This window comes from Theobroma umbraticum, unplaced genomic scaffold (genome assembly GCF_002168275.2).
Source record: "Theobroma umbraticum cultivar Fairchild unplaced genomic scaffold, ASM216827v3 scaffold_30.0, whole genome shotgun sequence".
Taxonomy (NCBI): domain Eukaryota; kingdom Viridiplantae; phylum Streptophyta; class Magnoliopsida; order Malvales; family Malvaceae; genus Theobroma; species Theobroma umbraticum.
The window spans coordinates 7,484,428-7,507,276 of NW_018397254.1; the positions used below are offsets into that span (position 1 = coordinate 7,484,428).

At 33.6% G+C, this 22,849-nt stretch overlaps 3 protein-coding genes across 4 annotated transcripts; all 3 read right to left on the minus strand.

Annotated features, from left to right (window-relative positions):
- Positions 1 to 2,707: 2,707 nt before the first annotated feature.
- On the minus strand, positions 2,708 to 3,983 carry LOC110423976 (transcription factor bHLH36-like). Of its 2 annotated transcripts, none has more exons than XM_021438427.1 (3): positions 3,696 to 3,983; positions 3,134 to 3,472; positions 2,708 to 3,042 (listed from the first exon to the last, which is right to left on the minus strand). In XM_021438427.1, the coding sequence occupies exons 1-3, from the start codon at positions 3,981 to 3,983 to the stop codon at positions 2,959 to 2,961; spliced, it is 711 nt and encodes a 236-aa protein (XP_021294102.1). In that variant the 3' UTR covers positions 2,708 to 2,958. The 2 variants fall into 2 exon arrangements, with proteins under 2 accessions (XP_021294102.1, XP_089640698.1); XM_089784572.1 differs by having other exon boundaries at positions 3,134 to 3,494; positions 3,685 to 3,983.
- Positions 3,984 to 15,679: 11,696 nt separating this feature from the next.
- On the minus strand, positions 15,680 to 16,977 carry LOC110424368 (transcription factor bHLH118-like). Its single transcript, XM_021438926.2, has 3 exons — positions 16,666 to 16,977; positions 15,984 to 16,313; positions 15,680 to 15,877 (listed from the first exon to the last, which is right to left on the minus strand). Exons 1-3 carry the CDS (start codon positions 16,975 to 16,977, stop codon positions 15,803 to 15,805), a joined length of 717 nt encoding a protein of 238 aa, XP_021294601.2. The 3' UTR covers positions 15,680 to 15,802.
- A 4,893-nt stretch (positions 16,978 to 21,870) lies between these two features.
- LOC110415568 (receptor-like serine/threonine-protein kinase At2g45590) lies at positions 21,871 to 22,843 on the minus strand. Its single transcript, XM_021427266.1, has one exon. The coding sequence runs from the start codon at positions 22,823 to 22,825 to the stop codon at positions 22,163 to 22,165; it is 663 nt and encodes a 220-aa protein (XP_021282941.1). The 5' UTR covers positions 22,826 to 22,843; the 3' UTR covers positions 21,871 to 22,162.
- Positions 22,844 to 22,849: the final 6 nt, after the last annotated feature.

A 22,849-nucleotide genomic window follows, 5' to 3' on the forward strand; every position in this document is an offset into this window, starting at 1 on the left:
GAAACCATGCCAAGTATTGCTTACAAGTTAAAAAACGAATCTTCTCAAAAAAAAATTGAAAAATGAAAATAAACTTTAAAAAAAAAGAAAAGAAAAGTGGAATACTGTCAATTTTTCTCATGGTCCACCATATATATATATATAGTGAAGTGGCCACTACCTTCACCCTTGCACGCAATCCCTATTATAAATAACCATTCAAGTCTCCTAATAGAAACAAATAGAAACTCCAACCAGAGGTGTCCATCATCCATGGCTATAACTTGATTATACCTTTCTCTAATGTTGGCATTTCTGGTCAATTAATTAGGCAGAGGGAGGCACTTAGTTTAGAATAATTAAAATAATGAAGATAATGGTAACTTCTTTTAAAAAGAAAACGTTAAACATGCATGCCCAAGTATGAACTATACACTTCCTGTTTTGGATTCTTTTCCCTCTGCCTTTGAGGATGGCGGCAGAGGTTAAATGATAGCTTGAAGATAATTTCAAGTCATTTCTTTGTCTTTTAGCTGTTATCTGTGCTCTATTCCGAAAAATCTAAGACAAAACAGCCATAAACAAATTAAAAAAAATATCATTTTGCCATGTGATGAATACCTTAAAAAATTTTATAATCATCAAAAAGGTGAAAGATTTACCTTTTTTAATTCTTTTGGTACATATGGCAAAAGGTTTCAGATTGAGAAGTGGTCGGTTAATCAATAAATTCATTCGAAAAAACATAATAAATAAAATCGTATCAAGTATTTGAAATTGGATTTTACAGTTTTAAGAACCAAAGAGTTAGAAGAAGAGATATCATTTTTAAATGAATGGTATAGGAGGCAATATTTTGTAAATAAGTTCAATGCCATGTCTTCGACCATGAACATTGTAAGGTATTTGGATAGACATACCTTAATTTGAATAGTTGGAAGAGTATTAATAATTGGAGCCGCTGCCTCCATTGATGACATGAAAAGCTCATGCATGGTTACATCCATATCCCACACACCCCTAATGCAGAAAATCTGTATATGGTTTCCCAGAATGACTTTAATTAACTAGATCCTATATGTTATATAAATGCACTCTCTTTTCACTAACTATTTATCAGCTATGATATGCAATAAGAAAATATTGTAACTCTCTTAGCACATGAATATTGCCAATGAATCGCAGCTCCAAATTAAATTTGACATAACTCATGATGCCGACAATCTTTTGACTAGCTATTGATCATCTACACCAGTTCCCACTGAAAAAATGTTTGGCATGCGGTACAATGTAACTTCTGCAATTAACAAATGCTCATATCACCTAATTAATTCTTTGCTCTCTTCAAGACCCCAACACATTGCATGTAGGAGCAACCTCCTAAAAAGGTTTACAATTTTGAAATAAAATATAGAAATTGGACTCAGAAAAATTGTATCGAGAGAATTTATATATAAAAACAAATTTCATTCAAATCACTTGAATCTCTTGAATGTTTGAAAGTTATTCTTCTATCAACCAACTACAACTTGTGAAGATAATGCAATTTCTTTAATACAAGCTGGTGGTATGTTAGAAGTTTGAACAGCTCATTTAAGTTTTTCTATCCAAATTTTGTTCTCATTTGTTGGATGAAATATCCTTTGTTGAACCTAATGCAGCTTGCAACAGCAGCTGTTGAATTTAGGTAAACTTTCTCATAATCTGTAAATTTTTTTTTTATTGGCTCGGTCAAGTTCTGAATTCATTGATAATCAAAAGACAAAGTACATCAAAGGAACTGCTTAGCAGCAGAACCAAAAGAAAAAAGCAGCCCAGAATCTTCTCAAGGACAATTACCTAGTGATTACAAACAGATGCCAACACATAGCAACATCAAATAATGGAAACCACCTAGAGATTAAAAAAAGCATATTTTTTTTCTATCAAATAAACCTCCAAATGCCTTCGAACAACAAACAGCTCACACGCAAGGAAACAATAAAAGACCAGACCTGTTTCACAACATAGAACCAAACGACAAATCCAGGATCCAAGTAGCAGAATGTCCCAACATAGCAAAAATTCATTTTGCAACTACCACCAAGCCAAAAACATCTCCTCACTATCCACCTCAAGTTTGGCTAACGAATCCACAAGTGCGTTCGCCTCTCTAAGAGTACGACACAATTCCACCTCTCCAATAATCCTCCAATAATTTTCAATTTCATTAAAGACTCTCCAATAATCCTCCATAATCTGTACATTATGGAAAGTAAAACTCCAATAGCATATTTAATTTGTACATTATCCACATAATATGATTGTAAATCTTCTAATCATGTTTATTTTAAGGAGCTAAGGACTATTCTACTTGATTGTGGATGGATTTCATCATGAGTTATATAGGTGACTGATCAGCTTCTAGTCAACCACATATGAGAAATATATAAGTTTTGGCTAATTATACAGCAACCAAACCTCTCTAAGAGCTGAAACTACCCTATAAAACACATAACTAAAGCCATCCTGAGACTTTGATATCAGTATATAAGGTGGAGCTAAATACAGCATAAAAAAGTTTTGGATTAAGAATAAAGTTAAATCTAGTTCTCCTGAACATGCATGCAATGAATATGTAAGACAAAGTGTATCTAGTTTATCACTTCATTTATCTGAAAAAGGGAGAATCTGATAACAAGTACACCACATAAACTCCACTCCTATGGTACATGTGATAACGGGAAAAATAAATGTGCAATACAAATAAAGAACTAGACCATTTTCGTTTCTGGAGATATTCAGAGACGATCTACTATATTGATACTCAAATTTCTACCTAGTTTTTCTGAAAGCAAAAGACCTCGCAAATATTGGTAGAATATTGGATGCATCGTATGGGTCATACTAAATAGCAAAAGACCAACCTCACTCAAATCATAATCAAAAGGTGGGAGCTGTGATGGGAAGAATCTTCAACACCAAAATATGGTTTAGTAGCTAGGAAATTTGACCCAAGGATGAAATTTCTTCATTTAGTTTCTGTTCCAGCCCAGGTACATTAACGTATGTCAGATCACTGACCTGTGGCGGCCAAATAAAGGGTTGCACTTGGTTAGAAGCCTAATCACCATAAAAGAACTCCTGTACCTAGTAGTTAATGAATGATTTATACCTCAGATTGGATGGTATGAATCAGTCCTCCATCAATTCTGGTGGAAATACAGCTAACAACATCAAGTCCTTCCTCAAGCAGTAGTTCTAACACTCTTGAGAGGGTCAAAGCTTCAGCTCCAAGGCCAGTGCTGATCACAACTTCAACACCATTCAAAGATTGGCGAACGACAACACTGCTTGGGAAAGAGTCGTTCGAGCTCATCCCTTGGTCAAAACAACTCGAATTGGATAGCTTCTTTAACTCATCTCTCTTAGCACTCAGTTCATCGATCCTCTTCTGCAGGTCTTTTATATAGCACACTGCCCCATTCATATGATCTGATATTGCACGCTTTCCCTGAAACCCCATGAAAGTAACCCTAACTCATAATTATGCCAAACCCAGAGTGCAGTTTCTTCAATCATAGAAGAAGAAGAAAAAAATAGTAAGCAGCTATAGCAGTACTGATGTAAAAAAGCAAAAATGGGTATATATCCATTAATTTGATTAAGTTCTGAAAAGTAATCTGCATAATTGGACATATGTAAGAAGAAGATTAAGTTAGATACAAGCTGTTCACCTTGATATACTCAAGAGGGAGTAGAGTTCGAAGAGAGGCATAAAGGGTGGCCATTTCTTGCCTCCTTTGCCTTTCAATATCCCTATGCATCAACTTTTTCTTATTATCATCATTACTATTTTCGCTCTTGTCACTCGCCCATAATTTTCGTTGCTGGCCTCTACTTCCCATATTGCTGGACAGATTACTAGTCCCATCCACGGGAAGAGCAAAATCCAAAATCTTATCCTGTGGGGTTGTGTTCTGAGGGTCGGAGTTGGAAGAAACCTGGAAGAACATCTCATCCATTGCCTTGGTGTAAAGGGAGCATTTATGGGGAGCTATTCCTTTGCTTTGTATTGATGTTGTTTTAGCTTTTGTCTGAGATAAGAGGCAAGCTTTTCTGCCTAGGCGGCAAAAGAGGGCAGGCAAAAGCAGTGGATACGTTTGTTAGGGTGTGAGATCTTGGGATGGGGCCGAATATGTCAAGATTCCCTATAATCCTCGATCAGGTATAAGATGAGATATGAACTGATATCTCTACCCATATTATAAAGTCCGTTGTGGACACTGTATTTTTATGTGTATTAGCTGAAAAGCCACCTACCCTAAATTTAAAATATATATATATATATATATGTTTTAGATTTGCCTTGTTTTATAAGCCTTCTCTTTCAAGAAATTAAATATTGCCATTATTCCGAATAAAAACCAAGGAAAAAAAAATGAAGGGGTTCCTGAATCTTAATAAGGGGTTTTTCTTTTTAATAAAAAATCAAAAAATTAAAAATTACAATTTTTTATATATAAAAAAAGATTAAAGTTGAATAACCAATGATCTAAAAGATAAACATATGAATAATAATGCAACTTTTAAATGATTTATTGGGTTTTGCTTGTCAATTGAATTCGGAATTGGACTATACACGCACACGCACGAGGAACCTTTTTTTTATTTGGCACATATGAGGAAGCTCAAGAACAAGAGAGGGTTCATAACATCAATTCTAATACTTCTCTTATTAGGATTCTAATATAAGATTTCAAAATTGAACCTTACCCATTTAAGGTCTTTAGTTTAGGCATTTTATATATATATATATATATATAAACATATTATATATATACATGTAGGAGGAGTATATCCTTCAAAATTGAATAGTATTTGGTAAGGACCTACTCTGGGCCTAGGCAATTTGACTTTTGCCTTTGCCACATGTGTGGGTCATTTCTTCAACTTCATATTGATTTTCTTTTAGCTTTGATTTATTTTATCTTGTTTTCTTAAACATATTACGATAATATATATATATATATATATATAGGGTTTTAATTATTTCATAAACAAGTAATGACAAATTCTACTACTAAATAATCATTTGTTTTCTTGTAATTTTTTTTTAAAAAATTCATCACCTTCATGATAAATTAATTACAATTTATGTACATAAATTGATTGTCGGAAATTTTCCCAAAACAAAAGCTCCTTTTGATAACATCCAATAATCTTTCATATGTCTACCCAAATCTCTGAATTAGGTAGAAAAATGTAAAGGTGTCAGCGTTCTGAGGGAGGAACAACAGGAACTTGGCCGATGAAGGAGAACGGTAATGAAGGCGAAAGGAAATTGTTTATTTGGACGGATGGAGATCGTCATTAAGAACTGCCTTAATGGACAATCAAAGTTTACCTTTGTGAGCTATAAGCAAAAAGGGGCATTGCAAATGGTAAATAGTATGAGAAACAACCGTAGGATTGATGGAGACATATCTTTATCAAGGAAGCTACCTATGAATGTAACAAATGGTCTCAACTAAAAATGACAATAAACAGTAGAAGAGACCTATTAGAACAATGAAAGGATGGAAGGTCCAAATTGTCATCAATCTTGCATTCTTAGCTTTCCCCAAAACCATGGTATTCATAGGAGAGCCATTGATGTCAAGGTAGAATTGTTCTCATTAGTCCATTTTGCCTTAACTTGCATAGCAATTCTAAGTTTAATCAGGACAAAAAGCTTCCTAGGATCGATCCATGTCTTTCCTTGGAACACCATATCATTAGAGAACAACTAAAGAGACCAAGATATTGCAAAGAAGGCCATCACCAAGATTTTCCTCTCACTCTTTTTAATGATTATCAAGACCTATGTTGAGAAGAAGGGTTTGTCTCTCAAATTAGTCCACTTGTAGCTCCATTTGTCACACCACAAAGCTCAAAAATCTTTTCCAGGCTTTGTCACACTAAAAAAAAGGTGTTTAACAATGTCATACTTTTTTTTACATAAAATGTAAATAGTCATTTCATGTCTCACAAGACCCCTTCTAGCCCATTTCCATTTGAAAGCAATTTTCCTAAGCATCAGTTACTTGTAAAAAACTTTTAATTCTATGTGATATGTGATGAATCTCATATTTGTAAAAGATGAAGTGGGTCTTGGGTATATAAACATGAGTTTTTCTCTATCTGTCAGACATGTCTTTTGATTGAAAATATGAGTCCGTGACAAGTGATATCAAAGCAGACTTAAATCTGTCCTAATATGGGACTCAATAAAAGATATAATGATTGAAGTAGACCTGTTTATGGGTAAAAAGCCAATACAATGAAGGCGTTACATAATTGGATGGGTAGAATATCATGGATCCTACATCAATAAGAGATGGAGTGGGTCTTAAACATATAAACAAAGACTTTCTTCAACTTATCAAACATGTCTTTTGGTTTGAAAACATGAGCCTGTGACATAGTACATAACCCTCCCTAAATTTGCTTCCATATCCCATCTCTTTATCTATACTATTGTCAACTTTCTTGCAAAATAATTTGGCTGTATAGATCTTACTAGCCATCTTTCTCCGCATAACTCCATGCAAATTTTCACTCAATGTCTGCTCCATTAGCTTACTCCACAGATAAGACTACTAATTAACCTACCACCCAAACAATTGTCTCATTAACTCCATCTTCATTGTCACTTTTTATTTTCCCAAGTACCAAAGTCCACTAATTTTCCCTAATTGTTGATTGAAAGAGCAAAAATTCTTAGATAGACATCTTTAAGCAGCATATAATCCAACTATTTATCAAACCAAAGTGCAATACATTTATCGCTTCTCACTATCACTCCAAGAAAACGAAACCTACAAGAAAATTTTGTTAGTAGAGGAAAAGGGATTAATAACAGTTTTCCACATAGTTGAGCAGCACGTAAGGTAACTAGTTGTAATCAATTTACGTTTATAAAAGGTAGGTAACTTATAGATTACATGTTGATCTCAAATGAAACAATTGATTTTATTAAGAAAGATAATAAAAATGGGGCGTTTCTCAAAGTAGATTTGAAGAAAGCCTATGATAGTGTGAACTTGAACTTCCTTGAATTGATTATGTGTAAGATAAGGTTCGAGAGTAGATGACATAGATGGATGAAGGCCTATGTCATAATTGTTCAGATACTAGTGCTCGTTAACGACTCATTGATGAGACAATTCAAAATGGGTAAAGGTTTGAGGTAAAAATGACCTATATCTTTTTTTTTTTAATATTGTAATGAAAGCCTTTGAATGCCATTATGAGAAAAGTATTGGAGGAAGAAATGTGCAAAGGAATCAACATTGAGAATAATTGACTCACAATCTCATACCCTTACTACGTCGAGGACAACATGATATTTTTCAAAATAGAATGGGACAACTTGGTGAACATTAAAAAAGTTATAAGATGTTTCCATATTATTTCAAGGTTCAAAATCAATTTTTAGAAAAGCTACTTTTTGGCATTTGTATTGATGAACAAACTGAGGCTACTAGGTAGATAGAATATCTTGTAAGGTTGGTAAGCTTCCTACTTTCTAATTGGGCAACCTTTCAGGGGCTTACTAAAAGTCATTGAAAATTTGAAAATCTATAGTGGAGACATTTAAGCTAAACTAACTACTTGGAAATCTAAGCTTCTCTCTATTAAGGGAAAATTCACATTATTATGGTTAGTGATTAGTAAGTCTCTCTATTTTTTCTGTCTCTTTGTAAAATGTCCCAAGGGGTAAAAGATAAGCTAGACAAAATACGAAGAAAATTCTATGTAGAGTGTCACGGTCTACACCAACCACTATGAGGTATTGTCCGCTTTAGTTCGCTAACTTTACGGTTTTGTCTCACAGAATGTGCTTCACAAGTTAAAGGTGATGTGAACCCTTATATGCCCAGTATCACTCACTGAGAATCATGCGAGGACCGTGACATTCTTTTCCACTTAAACAAGGGTCCACTGTCTTCAGTGGCACATTGTTAGTACTCATAGTCTGCTCTGATACCAAATGTTACGGTCCACACCAACCCCTATAAGGTATTATCCACTCTGGTCCACTGGCTTCACGATTTTGTCACACAAAAGATACCTCATAGGCTAAAGGTGGTATGAATCCTTATATGCCTTGTATCATTCATTGAGAGTCATGCTAGGACTGTGACGTAGAGCATCCTCGACCTCGAGAATCAATTTTGTGAAGTGGAAGATAGTGATTAGGTCTGAGGAGCATGACAAATTCAAGTTTATTGATTTTCTAGTGAAAAACAAGGCCTTACTACATAAATCGGTTCGGAAACACAAAAACAAACAAGACAACTTATGGAGATGCATCATTGTGGAGAAAAATAGTGATGAACTTCATAAATTGGTTCCTACATTTTGGCAAAGTAAAAAGTTCTCCAAAGTTTCGAATAACATCTTGAGCCCTTTTGAGATAAATAGTAAATGTTTTTCCCACGTGACATCAAGAATTGGGTTAGCCATCAAGAATGGTAATCAAATCTTTTTTTGGTTAGATGCAACGGCATAGGGTAGTTCATTGCCTCTTAAAAATTTTAAATTGATTTATTTATTATATATTTTTTAATCGAGAAAAAAAGGTAGTATATTTATGAGAGCCGTGGGCCCTTCGAAATTTTCAAAATTTTTTATTTATTCTATGTAATTTTTAATGGTCCTCTCAAAATAATTTTTTTATTTAATAATTAGTACATATAAAAAATAACAAAATGACCCCACAACTCTTTACTCAACTGTACCTTAATTTTTAAGTTTCTCTACAACTTTCTCTCTTTCTCTCAGTTTCTTTTTCTCTTTCTCCTCTTTTTTGTCCTTTTTATTTTTACTTTACTCTTTTCTCTATAATTCACCACCGAAATGCACTTCATTTTTCAAAAAAAATTAGTAGCTTAGACAAAGAAGGACAAGGACCACTCACCACTATTGTGTAAAATTAAAAAGAGGTAAAGTTTTGTTTATTATCTTTTTCTTTCTATTTATATTATTGAACTATTTATATATTTAATAATTATATGAAATTCTATATATCGTATTTTACTATTTATATTTTATGCATTATAATTTTATATTTAGTATTTTAAGTTTAATTAAAAATAAAATAAGAATATTGATTGTTGACTACACTATTTTTTTTCAGGTTTAATTAAAGTATGAGTAAGTTGAAAATAATAGATAATTTTTTTTTTTAAAAAAAGATACAAATTGTCTAAATGATTCTCTTACACTTGAGCCACTAAGTCTCAATGCTTTAACTCATAAATAAGAGTAATGTAAATTAAAACCGAGAATCAATACTGAAGAAATAAATACTTTTCATGTAGAACCTCATCTTGGAATATGATCAATGGTATGGGAATTCCTATCAATCAAAGCATAGCCATGCCAAACCATTCTTATAAAATATCTTTATGATTTACATGTTATGTAAAATTATTGTCTATTATAAATTTTTTTATTGTTAATTTTTCCAAAAAAAAATCGATTGTTGGTTAAATTCAACGTATTATTTTTAAAAACTTTTAATCCTTATTTCTCTTCATCTTTAACTCCAACAAAAATTGACTAACTCTATTCTTGTTTGGATAAGTGGATTAAAGGTAGCATTGATCCTTAAATCCGATGGAAGGTACTTGAGTTTGAAAAGCCCGAGGATGACACTAGTTTCTCTTAGTAGCTAGTTGTGTTTGAAATTGTAATTGCTCCATCTTGGTAGGGAGATTGCATTTATGTTGTTGTTGTTTTGAGTTGCTTTTGTTCAAATGCTGTGAGTTCAGATTAATACAACTATTAGAGATGCTGCTTGAGGTGTGTTTGCATGGAGGTAGACCTGTTTGTCACTCCTTACAATTTACTCCTCCCATATATGAATAAATTCTACATCTTTGATGCTCTTTGAAAAAAAACAAAATTAAATTATGCTCTACACGGTTTAAACAAAGACGACATGATCATTTACACTACTCTACACGGAGACAATATATTAAACTAGAAATTAGGAAGTTTAACAATTTTGTCCTCAGAACCAAGAAAAAAAATTCTAATTAGTTAATAATATTGAACTTGGGTACATTAATTAGGCCAAGGAAAATTGTCGACACATGCTTCTAGAAACTTAGCCAACTAAAGCAAAGCTGAAAGACAAACAAATTAACAAAATGATTCGAAAAAATCTTTTTTTAATCTTTGATTAGAAAAGAAAATCCTACTATATACATACACTTATTGATCACATTTCTAGTCGACATGCCATCAATTATGAGCGTTATGAATAAAAAAAAAAACGAGTTGGCTGAAGCACATTAATTCCATTCGAAGTTAGGATTTGACTTGACTTGGTGATTCCAATATTAATTAGTAAGGAAGGGTAAGTCGAGTGGCGGGCTTTTTGGATGAGAGCAGAGTCACCATGCAACACGTGGGGTGTCCTATCTATTCAACTATTACCATTCTAAAGTCTGAATGCCTTATTCTTCAACAAAACGCTTGGAGGGACTCTCCTCCTTTTCAGTTTTTCTAGGCTTACTTTTCCATTATTATTATTTTTTTCAACTTTTACTCGTAGTTTCTGTACTCTTGATTGGGTCAGCCCTGTATGCAGAACAATTCAAAAAGCATTTTTTATTTTCCATATACATTTCACCATGCATACAAGTAAAACTCTTGTATTATCAAAGACATGCTTTGAAGTAAATATTGAATATATAACTCATTCATGTTATATTAATCAAAACACTCAGTTATTATACATTGAAAAGAAATTTATATATAAAAGAATTAGAAGAAAAAAGTAATACTAGTAACAAAACAAAATTTATTCTATGCCGGAATGAGTGATAGGCCTTGAAAGAAATATTCATTTTTCGCACAGTTCTCGGAAGGCTAAAAGATAGTAAAACAATAATGATTTTGTTTCCAATGAAAAGGGTGAAACATTTGAATATCTTCTTTTTGTCTCTTCAATATAAAGCAGGAAAACAAGAATCATAAAAGTTCTTTTTGACAAGTGTGACAAGCTAAGGGACTGATAAGTCAAATATTTTGTCTTGTTCATACGTAAATTGAGACCTTGTAATTAATCATGTGCTTATTACTAAAAACATTATTCTATTAAAAAAAACTTAAAAATCAACAAAACAATGATTTAAAAGGGTCGAACGGGCAGAAAATTTACAATTTTATGATGACATATCGATTTCAAGGTACTTTTGAAAGTTGTTCAAGCGTCTTTAGTCAATACGAACGGCAGAGAAATATACAGTAAAAATCATTTGAAACAACAAAAAAAAACACAAAATTCATGTTTGTAAATGCATTAATTGATTTCGTCTTGACGCTTGATGCAGACCCTTGGAGATCTTGAGGAAATAAAAACCCAGAAAAACGAGCCGTTTTCCGTTTCCAGGGTTTGGTAGGTTGAACAGGAAAAGTTTAAGCCGTAACACCAACAGTATCAAGAGAAGATCTCTAGAAGGTGTGAATTTTCCTTGTATTTTATTTGAAAGGAAACTGGTGGTGACTGCTAATTAGCTGCTCCTTTCCCAGTGGTTATTAATTTCTTATATAAAATAAAATGTTTTGGGTCGACTCCAATTTTAATTTTTAATCTCGTAACGAATTTCTTTCAACAATGTAATTTCGAGATGGTCTACAACACTATCATATATTAATATAGTAAAAACTTGAGATGTTAATTAAAATAATCTGGACAAATAATTGGAAGAACATTGTGACATTTTGTTTTGTATAAAACTTATAGTATTTTCAAATATTTGATTTAATAATAAGTGTATATATTTTTTATCTTAAAATTTAAATTTGAATTTTTCTTTTGTAAAATTTAAAAAATTTATAATCCTTTTTTAAGCATTCTATATAGATATATAAAACCATTGTAATTCAGTTTGTAGTTTTTTCATCAATATATATATAATCATAAGGTCATTTTACATGTTATTGGAGTAATAATTTAATTGTAATTACATCTTTTCTAAAAAAAAAGGGATGTTAAATTTAAATATATTCTCTCCAACTCTTTATTTATTCAAAATCTATAGTCTCTAACTTAATTATTATTTAAAAGACAATATTACCAGTAACTATTTAAAGAGAACCTTGAAGATAATTATCCCCTTCTTAAATATTAAAATTTTAGTATTTTAGATTAGAGACTTCAGTTGTTAATCTTGAAAGAATAAGTGAGATGTTTGATCTTGTTTTTGGAAGTAAAATATGGTTGCCTCCATGCTATTTAATTTGGTGAAAGTTTATACATAGAAATATAAAAGCAACAAACTTACTTGGACGAGTAATTAAATGCCACGATTTTCTTTCTTCCATTGTGGAAAGGGGAAGAGGGAAATCTGTGGTCAAGAAAAATTATTATTGAGCAGTGTTTAATCACTACATCACCGGCTAGTGCTACCCAGCACTGTCCACAGAATATAAAACTCAGTCAAAGATTTCTAGGGAGACTGACGTCCATAAAATCCTTTTTAAACGGATTTTTAAAATATAAAAAACCACCATTTGCAATTACCAGACTGGTCCTGACAAGCGCTTTGATGTTGACAGGCTGACAGCAAACAAACGGCTTCAGTTCTTAACCTACTCCAAATCCTAAATGTTCAAAATCAATACTTCTCCTCCTATATATGCACACCTCTAATCCTTTTCTTGATTGCAGTCGTAATGATCTATCTTGTTAATTTTGAATTACGTTTAGGAGATGTGAACGGTGTCTTGTTAATTTCATAATAGTTTTGTGTTTTATTTCTCACTATTACATATAATGAGATTAATAATTATTGTTTATCGTTTTATAACCTGCTATTGATCTTATGTCTTAATTTATGAACTTAAATTCTATATTGACTCTGTTCAGTACATAAAATAACGTAAGATAACTGAATGGAAGCTTGATACATCAAATTAATTCCTTTGGCCAAAACATAAAACTGAAAGCATGTGCTAAAGCAAAATTATGTTCCAAAAGAGTGCAGTATCTGTTCTGTTCAATTACCCAAATTAGCATCAGAACAGCTCACCTATTGCCCTATAATGCTGTTGTAATTGGTAAAGTGTCTAAACACTGTTGCCCCCCTCCATCTCAACAACTTTTGCATATGCTACTAAAGATAAACTGGCACGTTGCACATGACTCGCCCAATTTATATCTTTTAGTGCGATTCACTCACCAAACACATCATAATTTTTCTCTTTTAAGATTCACATGGTAAAATTTAAAAATACTGTTAAAAACCTTCTTGCAACCTCCATGTAATCAAATGTGAAAGTTCATTGAGACTTCCTTTTATATATTTAGTATAAATGTTCGATTTTTCTCATCCTTTTCTTTGAATTTTGTAAAACTCATCATTCTCAACCATTGAGTCTGAATGACTATGATAAACTCAAATAAAACAAAAGTAAACTGTTCTTTTCCTAGACATAGGCAGAGGACAAAATGATTTCAGCATGCATTTACCATTCAAATTAACGATTTCCGAGGTTTAATTTGCATGACCAACTTTTACCTGTACTCTCTCCTTCAAGAAACCAAATTAGGACTCAACACTAAATTGGGTTACAATCCCTACAACACATTCTAGTAACAAGCTACAGCCTTGAACAAAAACTGGGAATTCACAAGAATTAAGGCATCAATTTTGTAAATACATCACCCCAAGCTGAACTCAACTTCAAGACCCTAGAAATTAATGATCCTGCATATCTATTTCTTCACAATCTCATGAGACTCAATCATTTGGTCCTACAAATTGCATGCCGATCCTTCAAGAAATCATATATTGAAGAAGATAGAATCAGCAGGAATCAAAAAGAACGAAAAAGAATTGATATGCTAGCTTAGCTTTAGCCTCAGGCAGTCGGGGACTGAGAATTCAATTAAAGATCTTATTGTCTAGCAAAAAAAAAATGATAATAATAATAATAAAAAGACAAAGACATGTCATGAATAGAATGTACTATATATGTTTATTTGCACGATGGGTAGATGGAACTACCAGACATATATACTTCCAAAAACAAGTCATTCAAACAGTCAACAAATCATATATGGCAGAGAGTTTATAGGAATAATTCTGCATTTTTTGAAAAAGACATGGATATCTTTCTTTTTCTGTTTTATTAATTATATTCTAGAATATAACCACATATACTGTTTTGCATATTGAAATCCATGAAGAAAGATTATTTTCAATTAATCATCTAAGTATGAAAGAACCAAACAGATGGTCACATGCAACTATATACAGTACTATAAGCTATATGTTTCTTGATAGAGCTATTTACAGGGCAATCGTAAAGACATATAGTTGAATGCATATGCATGCATGCATGCATATATATAGATATATACAAGTATATGTGAGTGTACGTACATCTAATGTGTATGCAAGACTTAAAAAATTGTAAACATAAAAACTTGTATGTATGTATTAGTAATGGACAATGGGCCTGGGATTGCAGGCATGGATATATCATAATAATGAGTCTTGCAGCAGGTTTCTGATTTGAATTTACTTCACCCATAAAAATCGAGTTGGCAGATCTTGCAAAAATAATGTAGAGATTATGGTGAGCTGGCATAGACAATTTGACAGATATTTGAAATTTCTTTTTCCCAAATAACAGATCACGAATAAGGGATAACAATAGATCATAAGATCCTTTTGGCATATATGGGTTGGCTGTCATGCCATACTAGCTTTACCCATCATGCAAGTTAACTCATGAAACACTTGACATAGAGATAAAATGCTTGTACATATCTAACTATCATCTAAGTTAGTATGATGCTCCATAGTTTCTAATTTACTATATTTCTAGATAACCATTCTCAATTATGGACAAACTAAATTAATAGAATACATGTATACATTGGCAGACAGTGCCCGCCACTCCTATGCTATCCCAAGTAGATCAACATATATGAAAAGGCTAATGTATAGTTGTAATGAATTATCTATCGTATGATTAGAATATTGCTAAGAGACATCCCCTTTATTGCAATCCCATGAACACAAACTCAAATATCTAGTCATAGATTAGATTTTTTTAAGTTAATTAGTATTACTTGAATACGATCATGTCCTTCTGTTATTAATAACAATGGAATTTCTTTGAGCATTTAATGATTATGCAATATGTATAAGGCACATTGTATCTCCAGCTAGATGAGAGTTCATGGATTAGATAAAAGCTTACCCGAGACAAGAAAAAAAAAAGTACAAAATATTTGCACTGAGTACACTCATCAGCGAAGTTCATGTATCCAGATGGTTCTAAGAATTCTTAGAAGATAGTCCATTGTTTCCAAGCTGAAAGTTTCGGAGAGTGAAAATTTGTTCATATTAAAATACAATAATTAATACAGTGACTTTATAAGTTAACTTACCGTAAAAGTACTGATACAGATAGCTACCGTCCAAGTTATGTGCCTGCATCCAACTCTAGCAGTTTCATTTGGACTGCAAGAGGAAGCGATGCAATGCTGCAAAGAAGTCTTATTAGGAGAAAAGTTGATCATGAGGATGAGCATTGCCTTTATATATACATATGTTCCCCAAAGGAAAAAGAGTCTGTTAAAGGATGTTAAACATTTTCTGATTCCAACTAAGTTCCTTAAAAATCCCAACGCTGCAATAAGTGGATATCACACATTATATACAGATCAGATTGGACAAAAACAAGTCCATTGCTCAAATTAGAAGTCAGATCAAGTCAATGCCAATTGTAATGAACCGATGATCAATCCCTTTCTAGCATAAATACAAAGTTACATTGTTGTGTCACTAACTTTAGCTAGTTTCTGTTGCAGCCCGGATAGATTGAAGCTCGTTGGATCATTGACCTGTGAAGTGAAATAGATAAGTAAACCGAGGGTGTTTTCCTTATTCCTTTGCGTAACAGCTTTAAAGTAGGAAGCAAACTCTAAAATTATTAGGGAAAGAAATCACCTCGGTTTGGATAGTATGAAGTAAATATTCTTCTGATTTGGTGGAGATACAACTAACAACAGGAAGTCCTTCATCAACAAGTGCAGCTAATACTCTTGATAGGGGCAAACCTTGCTCCTCAAAGCCACAACGAAACATAATCTCGATACCGATCAAGCAGGGTCGGATTATGAAGCACTGGTTTGAAGATTCGGTTTCTGAGCCAAGAGCAGCCAAATTGGACGCTCTCTTCAGTTCATCTCTCTTAACATCAAGGTCTTTGACCTTCTTCTCTAGGTGTTTTATATAATTCACCGCCTCGTTCATGTGATCCGACATCGAACGCTTTCCCTGAAACCCACCACATCAAAAGCAAATAACTCTAAGCATTATTTTTTTTTTTTGTTTTGAAGGGCAACTCTAAGCCATTATTATCGCTTCTTTCCGGGATGAATTCAACCCGAAGGCACAAAAATCTAAGTGAAAATTGTTAAGCTCTTCTACAATCCACACAAATCTGCATGTGCACAGTGATGAGGAAGAGAAAGGAGTTTTCAAGAAATTGGATGAGAAGGGCAAAGGAAAAACTAGGGTGTAACAATTTGTTCACAAAAATGAAACAACCCCATGAAATTTGTCTTGATTTATGAGCAAGTATATATACATATATATATATATATATATACATACATATCCTTTTTACCTTGATATATTCCCCAGGGAGAAGAGATCGAAGTGACGCATAAAGGGAAGCCATATCTTGCCTCCTTTGGCGTTCAATCTCCCTATGCAACTTCTGTTTCTTATATTTATCACAAGTAAACGCTTGAGTACTAGTACTCTCCATATGACAGACTTTCCGCCTCTGGCTTTGCCCCATGCTGTTGCCAATTATAGGAATGGGAGTGCCTTCCAGTGAGGCATGATCCCTAATCAGATCTTGTGGGATTTTGTGTTGGTTAGAATTCGAGAAAATCTGGTAGACCATGTCATCGCTTTGTTGTAAAGGAAACATTGAGCAAAGGTTATTATTCAGAAATTCCAGCTTTTGTCCTCTGAAAAAAAAAATAATGGTGGTTATATTAAGGGCTGGGAGCTTGAAGAAGGAGATTATACGTCTGTTAGGGTATGTATATTGTGATAATATTCAATGGGGCTAAAGATTCTCTCTGCAAAAATTTTCTTCAAATAAACAAAAGCTGATATGAGAAATGACCTCACCGGCCATTGTTAAAAAGTATGGGTTTTCAAGTTTTAGGTACTGTAGCCTTGCACAAAAGTAACCCCACTTACTTGCATTCACACAAGGGGTACCAATGTTTACCGTCCGATCTTTATCACAACTGATTAAAAATATTTCGAAAGCTGAATGGAAGATGATGGCAAAGATTTAATTAAATAATTAACAAGTACTTCCCAGTTGACTTTATATATAATTTCTAATGTAATTTACATTTTTTCCAACACATGTAGTATATTACACCAATTATTCACCTCTTTCTGATTCAATAATAAATTTTTTCCCTCGTGTTATTGGAGTTTATTGTTTGAGGGAGAGAATATTATACATATATATATATATATATATATATGGGCTCTTTCTTCCATTTCCCCGGTTATTTAATTTGTAGAAATTAAGTTTCTGATTACATATATAGCGAGCATAGTATAATTACGTAGTTCATTCATTCATTTTTGCACAGGCGTTACCTATAATTACTCCTTTGTTAATTTTGGAATGAAACAAGACAATCTGATATTCTCTCAACTTTATCAGGTCTTAAAAAAGTAATGAACTAATCATGCCATGGTAGAGCGCATACGCCAATTAAATGGTCGGGAAAAGAAGGGAAAGTAGCCAACACCCACCAACAGTATCGAGGGGAAGATCTCCGGAATATAAGAAGTAAGCCCCTGTTTCCCTAGTTTATTCTATAGCCAATGTACATGAGCTGGACGAGAAGCTGTTAGCCTTCATTATTTCCATTAATTATACATGGCACTAATTCCCGGCTTGTTCCTTGACAGACGAAGTTTGGAGGTTAAACATTAAAAGTACTAATTTTGTATTGATCTTAGCTTGAAGTAGTTTACAAGAATAGTAAGAAGGAGAAAAACAAGGTCATATGACACATTATATCTATGTAGATTGATATTTTGAACATTAATTGTTTAACAGGACTTTGGTCCTAACTCTTGCTCTTAGCCGAAATGCCAGATCATCCTACCAAATATGTGCTACGCTGAGTCCTAGATTAAGGACATGTAACAGGTAAGGTGGGGGCTGCATCCTATCCTTTCTAATCATTTTTTAAGGGCAGCATATCCTTCCCAAATCTCCATTAACTAATCCCAACAATCAATGACTTCAAATCTGGAGGACGAAGCAGACCGCCAACATTTCCATTATAAGCATTACCCTACTGGATAATTTCTCCCCTAACCCTACATTATTGGAAGTGTAGACTGACTGGTTAACCTTTTCAGCATATGCTTTGGTGTAAGAAAATATTAAATGATAAGAATTATTGAGCCCACGTGACCCATTCAAGCAATTATATATACTATATTGTTTATTTTATTGGTATAATAATGATGAATTTCCTTTGGAAATAAAATAAATCTTGAATACATTAAACAACTATGATGAAGCATTATGAATAGATGGTAATTTGGACTGGTACATTAATGTCATCTCCGGTTGGCTTTATTCTTCTTCTTGTTTTCCTTTTTTTTTTATTTGTTTTGTTCCAAAAGTTGATTGCGATATACAAAACTAATCATTAAAAAATTGACCCAAAAATTAGTAGGAATAATTGTTTTTTTTTCTCTCCCAAATTTAGACAGGTTTAATTATTGCTGCAATTGTGGAGTTTACTTTAACTAGTTCGTACAAAATGAAAGGAAATATATAGATAAGAAAACGTTTATAACAGAATAAATTAGAAATGAAAAAAGATTAAATTTGTTATGGCATTCTTAGTATTTCTTTAGACACAAAAGGCATTTCAGTTTTTTTTTTTTTGTGTATTACACGGTTTCATTCTAAATAAATAAAAGAAAAAGGCAATCATGTGAAAATGCAAGTGTGGTCGCCAAGGACAAAAACAAAGGAGAGGATTAGGAAATGAAGAAGCAGCTAGCGGCGGCCACCGTAGAAAAACAATGTAGCAGCTAGCTAAGTTCCTCGCTGATTTTATTGGATTATAAAACCAGATTGTGTGGTGATCTTATGGTCAAGAACAAATTGAACCAACTGATTTCGAATCATTTGCTTTAGTATACGCTGACTCTGATTTGGTACGGCCATAGCTAATCCTAGGATTATAAATATGCATCAAACCAAGGAATCTTTGATACTTTAATACGTTAGTTGTTTTGCTTTTTTTTATCAAACAACTTGGACAGCAAAAGGAAAAACAAAAAATCAGCAAGACATTTTTAAGTTCGATGCTTTGTCTTGTTGGTTTGTTAATTGGACATCCGTTTTGTTTTGGTGTTATTTGGTCAGTAATATCCAATTAAACCAAAAGAAAAGGGAAATTGTCATGTATGGGGCAAACAAGCATTTCCTCCGTTGAAAACGAGGGGAGATCTTAAATGTTAATGGGCCTTCGCATCAACAGGGAACAGTATTCTAAGATCAATGGCTCAACGAGTGAAGCTTGGGATCCATTCTTTTTGTCATGTTGGATTGGGCTCAATTCCCAGCCCAAATTGAGGTGATACTGACGAAGAGTGTCTCAAGAAGTTTCCCGAGCTGTGCTGTTTAAGTTCCATCTCAATCAAGCTGGAAAAGCTAAAAGGAAAAATAGGTTCGGCAGTTGGTAGTTGAGAAGAGGCCTTTGTTATTCATTTGCGTGTCCAAAAATGCCTAGCCTTAAACACAATGTCAAATGCATTTTGATTTGATTTAAAAAGTGTTTTTCTATATACTTTGAGTAAATCGTGAAAACACTTTCAAGATATTTTTCAGAATTTTGCAGAAAAAAAAAAGGCTTTTGAGTTCATATGATCAAAATCGTCATTTATATTTTTCGATTACAAAATTAGTTCTTTAATTATTTAAATATTTTGAATTTAAAATTAAATTTTCGTTCATTTCAAAAAATAATAAAAATATAAAGAGTATATAATTATTTAATATTTAGTTTAAAGCAATTTTAAATGGTTAGAAAATTCAAACAATGTTTTTATGTACACATTTAGAATTAAATTTAAATTAAAAGTGAAAAAAAAATGACTCATTCTCTGTTTTGTTTTTCAACATCTTCTTTTAGATATTTTAACTTTTCACAACACTTTTTGTCATATAATAATATCAGATCACACGTTTTTTTTTAGGCGACAATTCTTTAAATCGTTTTTCAAATATATTTTTTTCAACTCCAACGTTTTCCGACCACAAAAATACCAACCTAAGCCGACAAGCGATAAAGTTGCATTAGCTTAGATAGTTCTGACTTCTGAGGCTATAGAAAATCTGGAATTTAACAAGCTGAATCAACAGCCTGACAAATCCATGTTAGACTTGGCATAGATTGCCCAATAAGCTAATATCCAAGGATAAAAGTCACAGTTATGTGGATAATAAGACCTACACTTCCCTCTACACTTCTCCATTCATGTCTTCAAAGAATCATCCCATCTGCTCCCCCTTACTACACCAAAATTCGGACTTTCCCAAATCTATTCCCATCAGCCTTTGCATGGAAGCTTCTCCCCAGTACCGCGTGTAACGTATGAACATTGACGATTGCTCCATATGGTAAATTAAATCAAACTGCAGCATACCAATTTCCAACTTTCCGGTTCTCTGATAAGACAGCACTACACTCTTGACAATCCTCTTGTCTTGGAAAACTGCACTGCTAACTAATGATGGAACTTCTACATTTGGTCAGGGCTAGCACTAGTCCCTCAATGCTGATTGCTTTACCAAAGGCTAAAATAGGATTAAACTCTATAATACTTACAATCCACGAGAAAATACAAGCACAACAAAAAAAAATTCGTATTCTTCCTATGATGAATGAAAAAAGATATGCATAAGCTGGATTTACAGTCGAGGGCATGATGACCAAGTACTCATGTTCCGGATACAATAATAAGAAAGCTACTATGATTTGATTTCACGATAATACAGTAGTAATTTCTTGGAATGGTGAGCAAGTTGAAACATGTACTAAACTAAATTGCGAGCTGCAAGTAAGTGCAACTCGAAATCAATTCTGCCGAACACTTTTATCATAAGGAATGCCTTTCTTTTCTCATGTGAATCTGTGTGAAAGCTGCAATCAAACTAGGATTCTTTATCAACCATTTAACCAAAATTAATACAATTCCAACTTTGTAAACTAGCAAATTTAATTGTGGATGGGATGAACACCCATCCTTTTACCATTCTCTAATTCAAGCATCAGATTTTTTCTTGCTGAATGGACCTGAAACTTAACAAGTCCTATTCTCTTACTGTAACATTTCAATTGCAGTGGCAGACTTAGGAAAAGGAAAGAAAAATGATAAAATCACATGCCAGTTAATATGCGATTTGCAGTTTTAGTCTTTATTGTCAAAACAATATCACTCACAGTTAATCAAACCATGAATGATAAAGTTTAGTTCCCCTTTAGTTTTCCAACCAGTGACCTTCAATGCGGCTCTTACAACTGTTCACACATAAACCTCACTTGTGGTCATTCCATGTGTAGGTAGGTGGTCAGCAACGCCTTAATTGTGCACAGAGGATTGTTAATAGGAAAAGTAGAAGTTAGCTGATTAAACACAACTCAAACACAAAGGGCCCCATTTGGAGAAAACTAATGAAATTGCCACATAACGGCCCCATTTGGAGAAATACGGGTTATAATTGACAAACCAAACCAGATGTCAATGCAATCTGAGAAACTGTAGAGAGAAAATCCGAGGGGTCAGTGTCTTGATTTGCATCTTCACAGTTTTCATACAGAAAGGCAACAAATAAGTGATCAATATATATGAATAAACTTGTAGACCAAACCAGTAATATCAACAAAAGTGCAAGTAAAAGAAAGTTGAAGACCATTTAATTTTAAATGGGAAAACAAGAACAATTACTATGATTTCTTTACAACGATCAATCTGAAAAGATGACGAAACAATGATTTACAGCAGTAAGCTACTGTTTGAGAAAATTTACCGCTGGGCACTGAAAACTCACCTCACCGGACCTTCTTACGTGCCTTAAATGGGAATCTTGATGGTGGTGAAGGGGAAAATTCAGTTGGTAGTTGAGGCGGCTCCGCCTCACCAGTGAGCATCTCCACAACCTCCTTCATGGAAGGCCGACGAGCAGGTGACTTTTGCAAACAAAGCAATGCAACCGTGATGCACAAAAGAGCCTGTTCCCTGTTCAGAGACTGTATACTCTGGTCAACCAAATCAAGGAGCTTTCCTGTTCGCGCAAGATGCCGTGCCCAAGAAATCAGATTGGCCCGCTGAAACTCCGACATAGGCGAGCCTGTAACCTGCAGGGGTCGCCGCCCTGCTATCAAAACCAACAGCAGAACCCCAAAACTGTAAACATCGACCTTCTCCGATAGATCCCCACCACCGCCATATTCAGGAGCAATGTAGCAAACGGTTCCTCTCATACTGGGTGTACTGCTGATACCACCACTCTTAGTAATCTCCCCACTGAATGAATCATAACTGTTCCGGCGAGCTCTCCACAATTCACCACTAAGCCCATCCCATAACCAATCCACACTACCAACACTACCTCTACTTCTACTTCTTTTATTCTTCTTCTTCTTCTCTGTAAACAATTCGTCATCAACCGGCCACCAATTCTCCCCACCACCATTATCATCACTATGGTACATCCCCAACTGTCTCTTCTTCTTCTT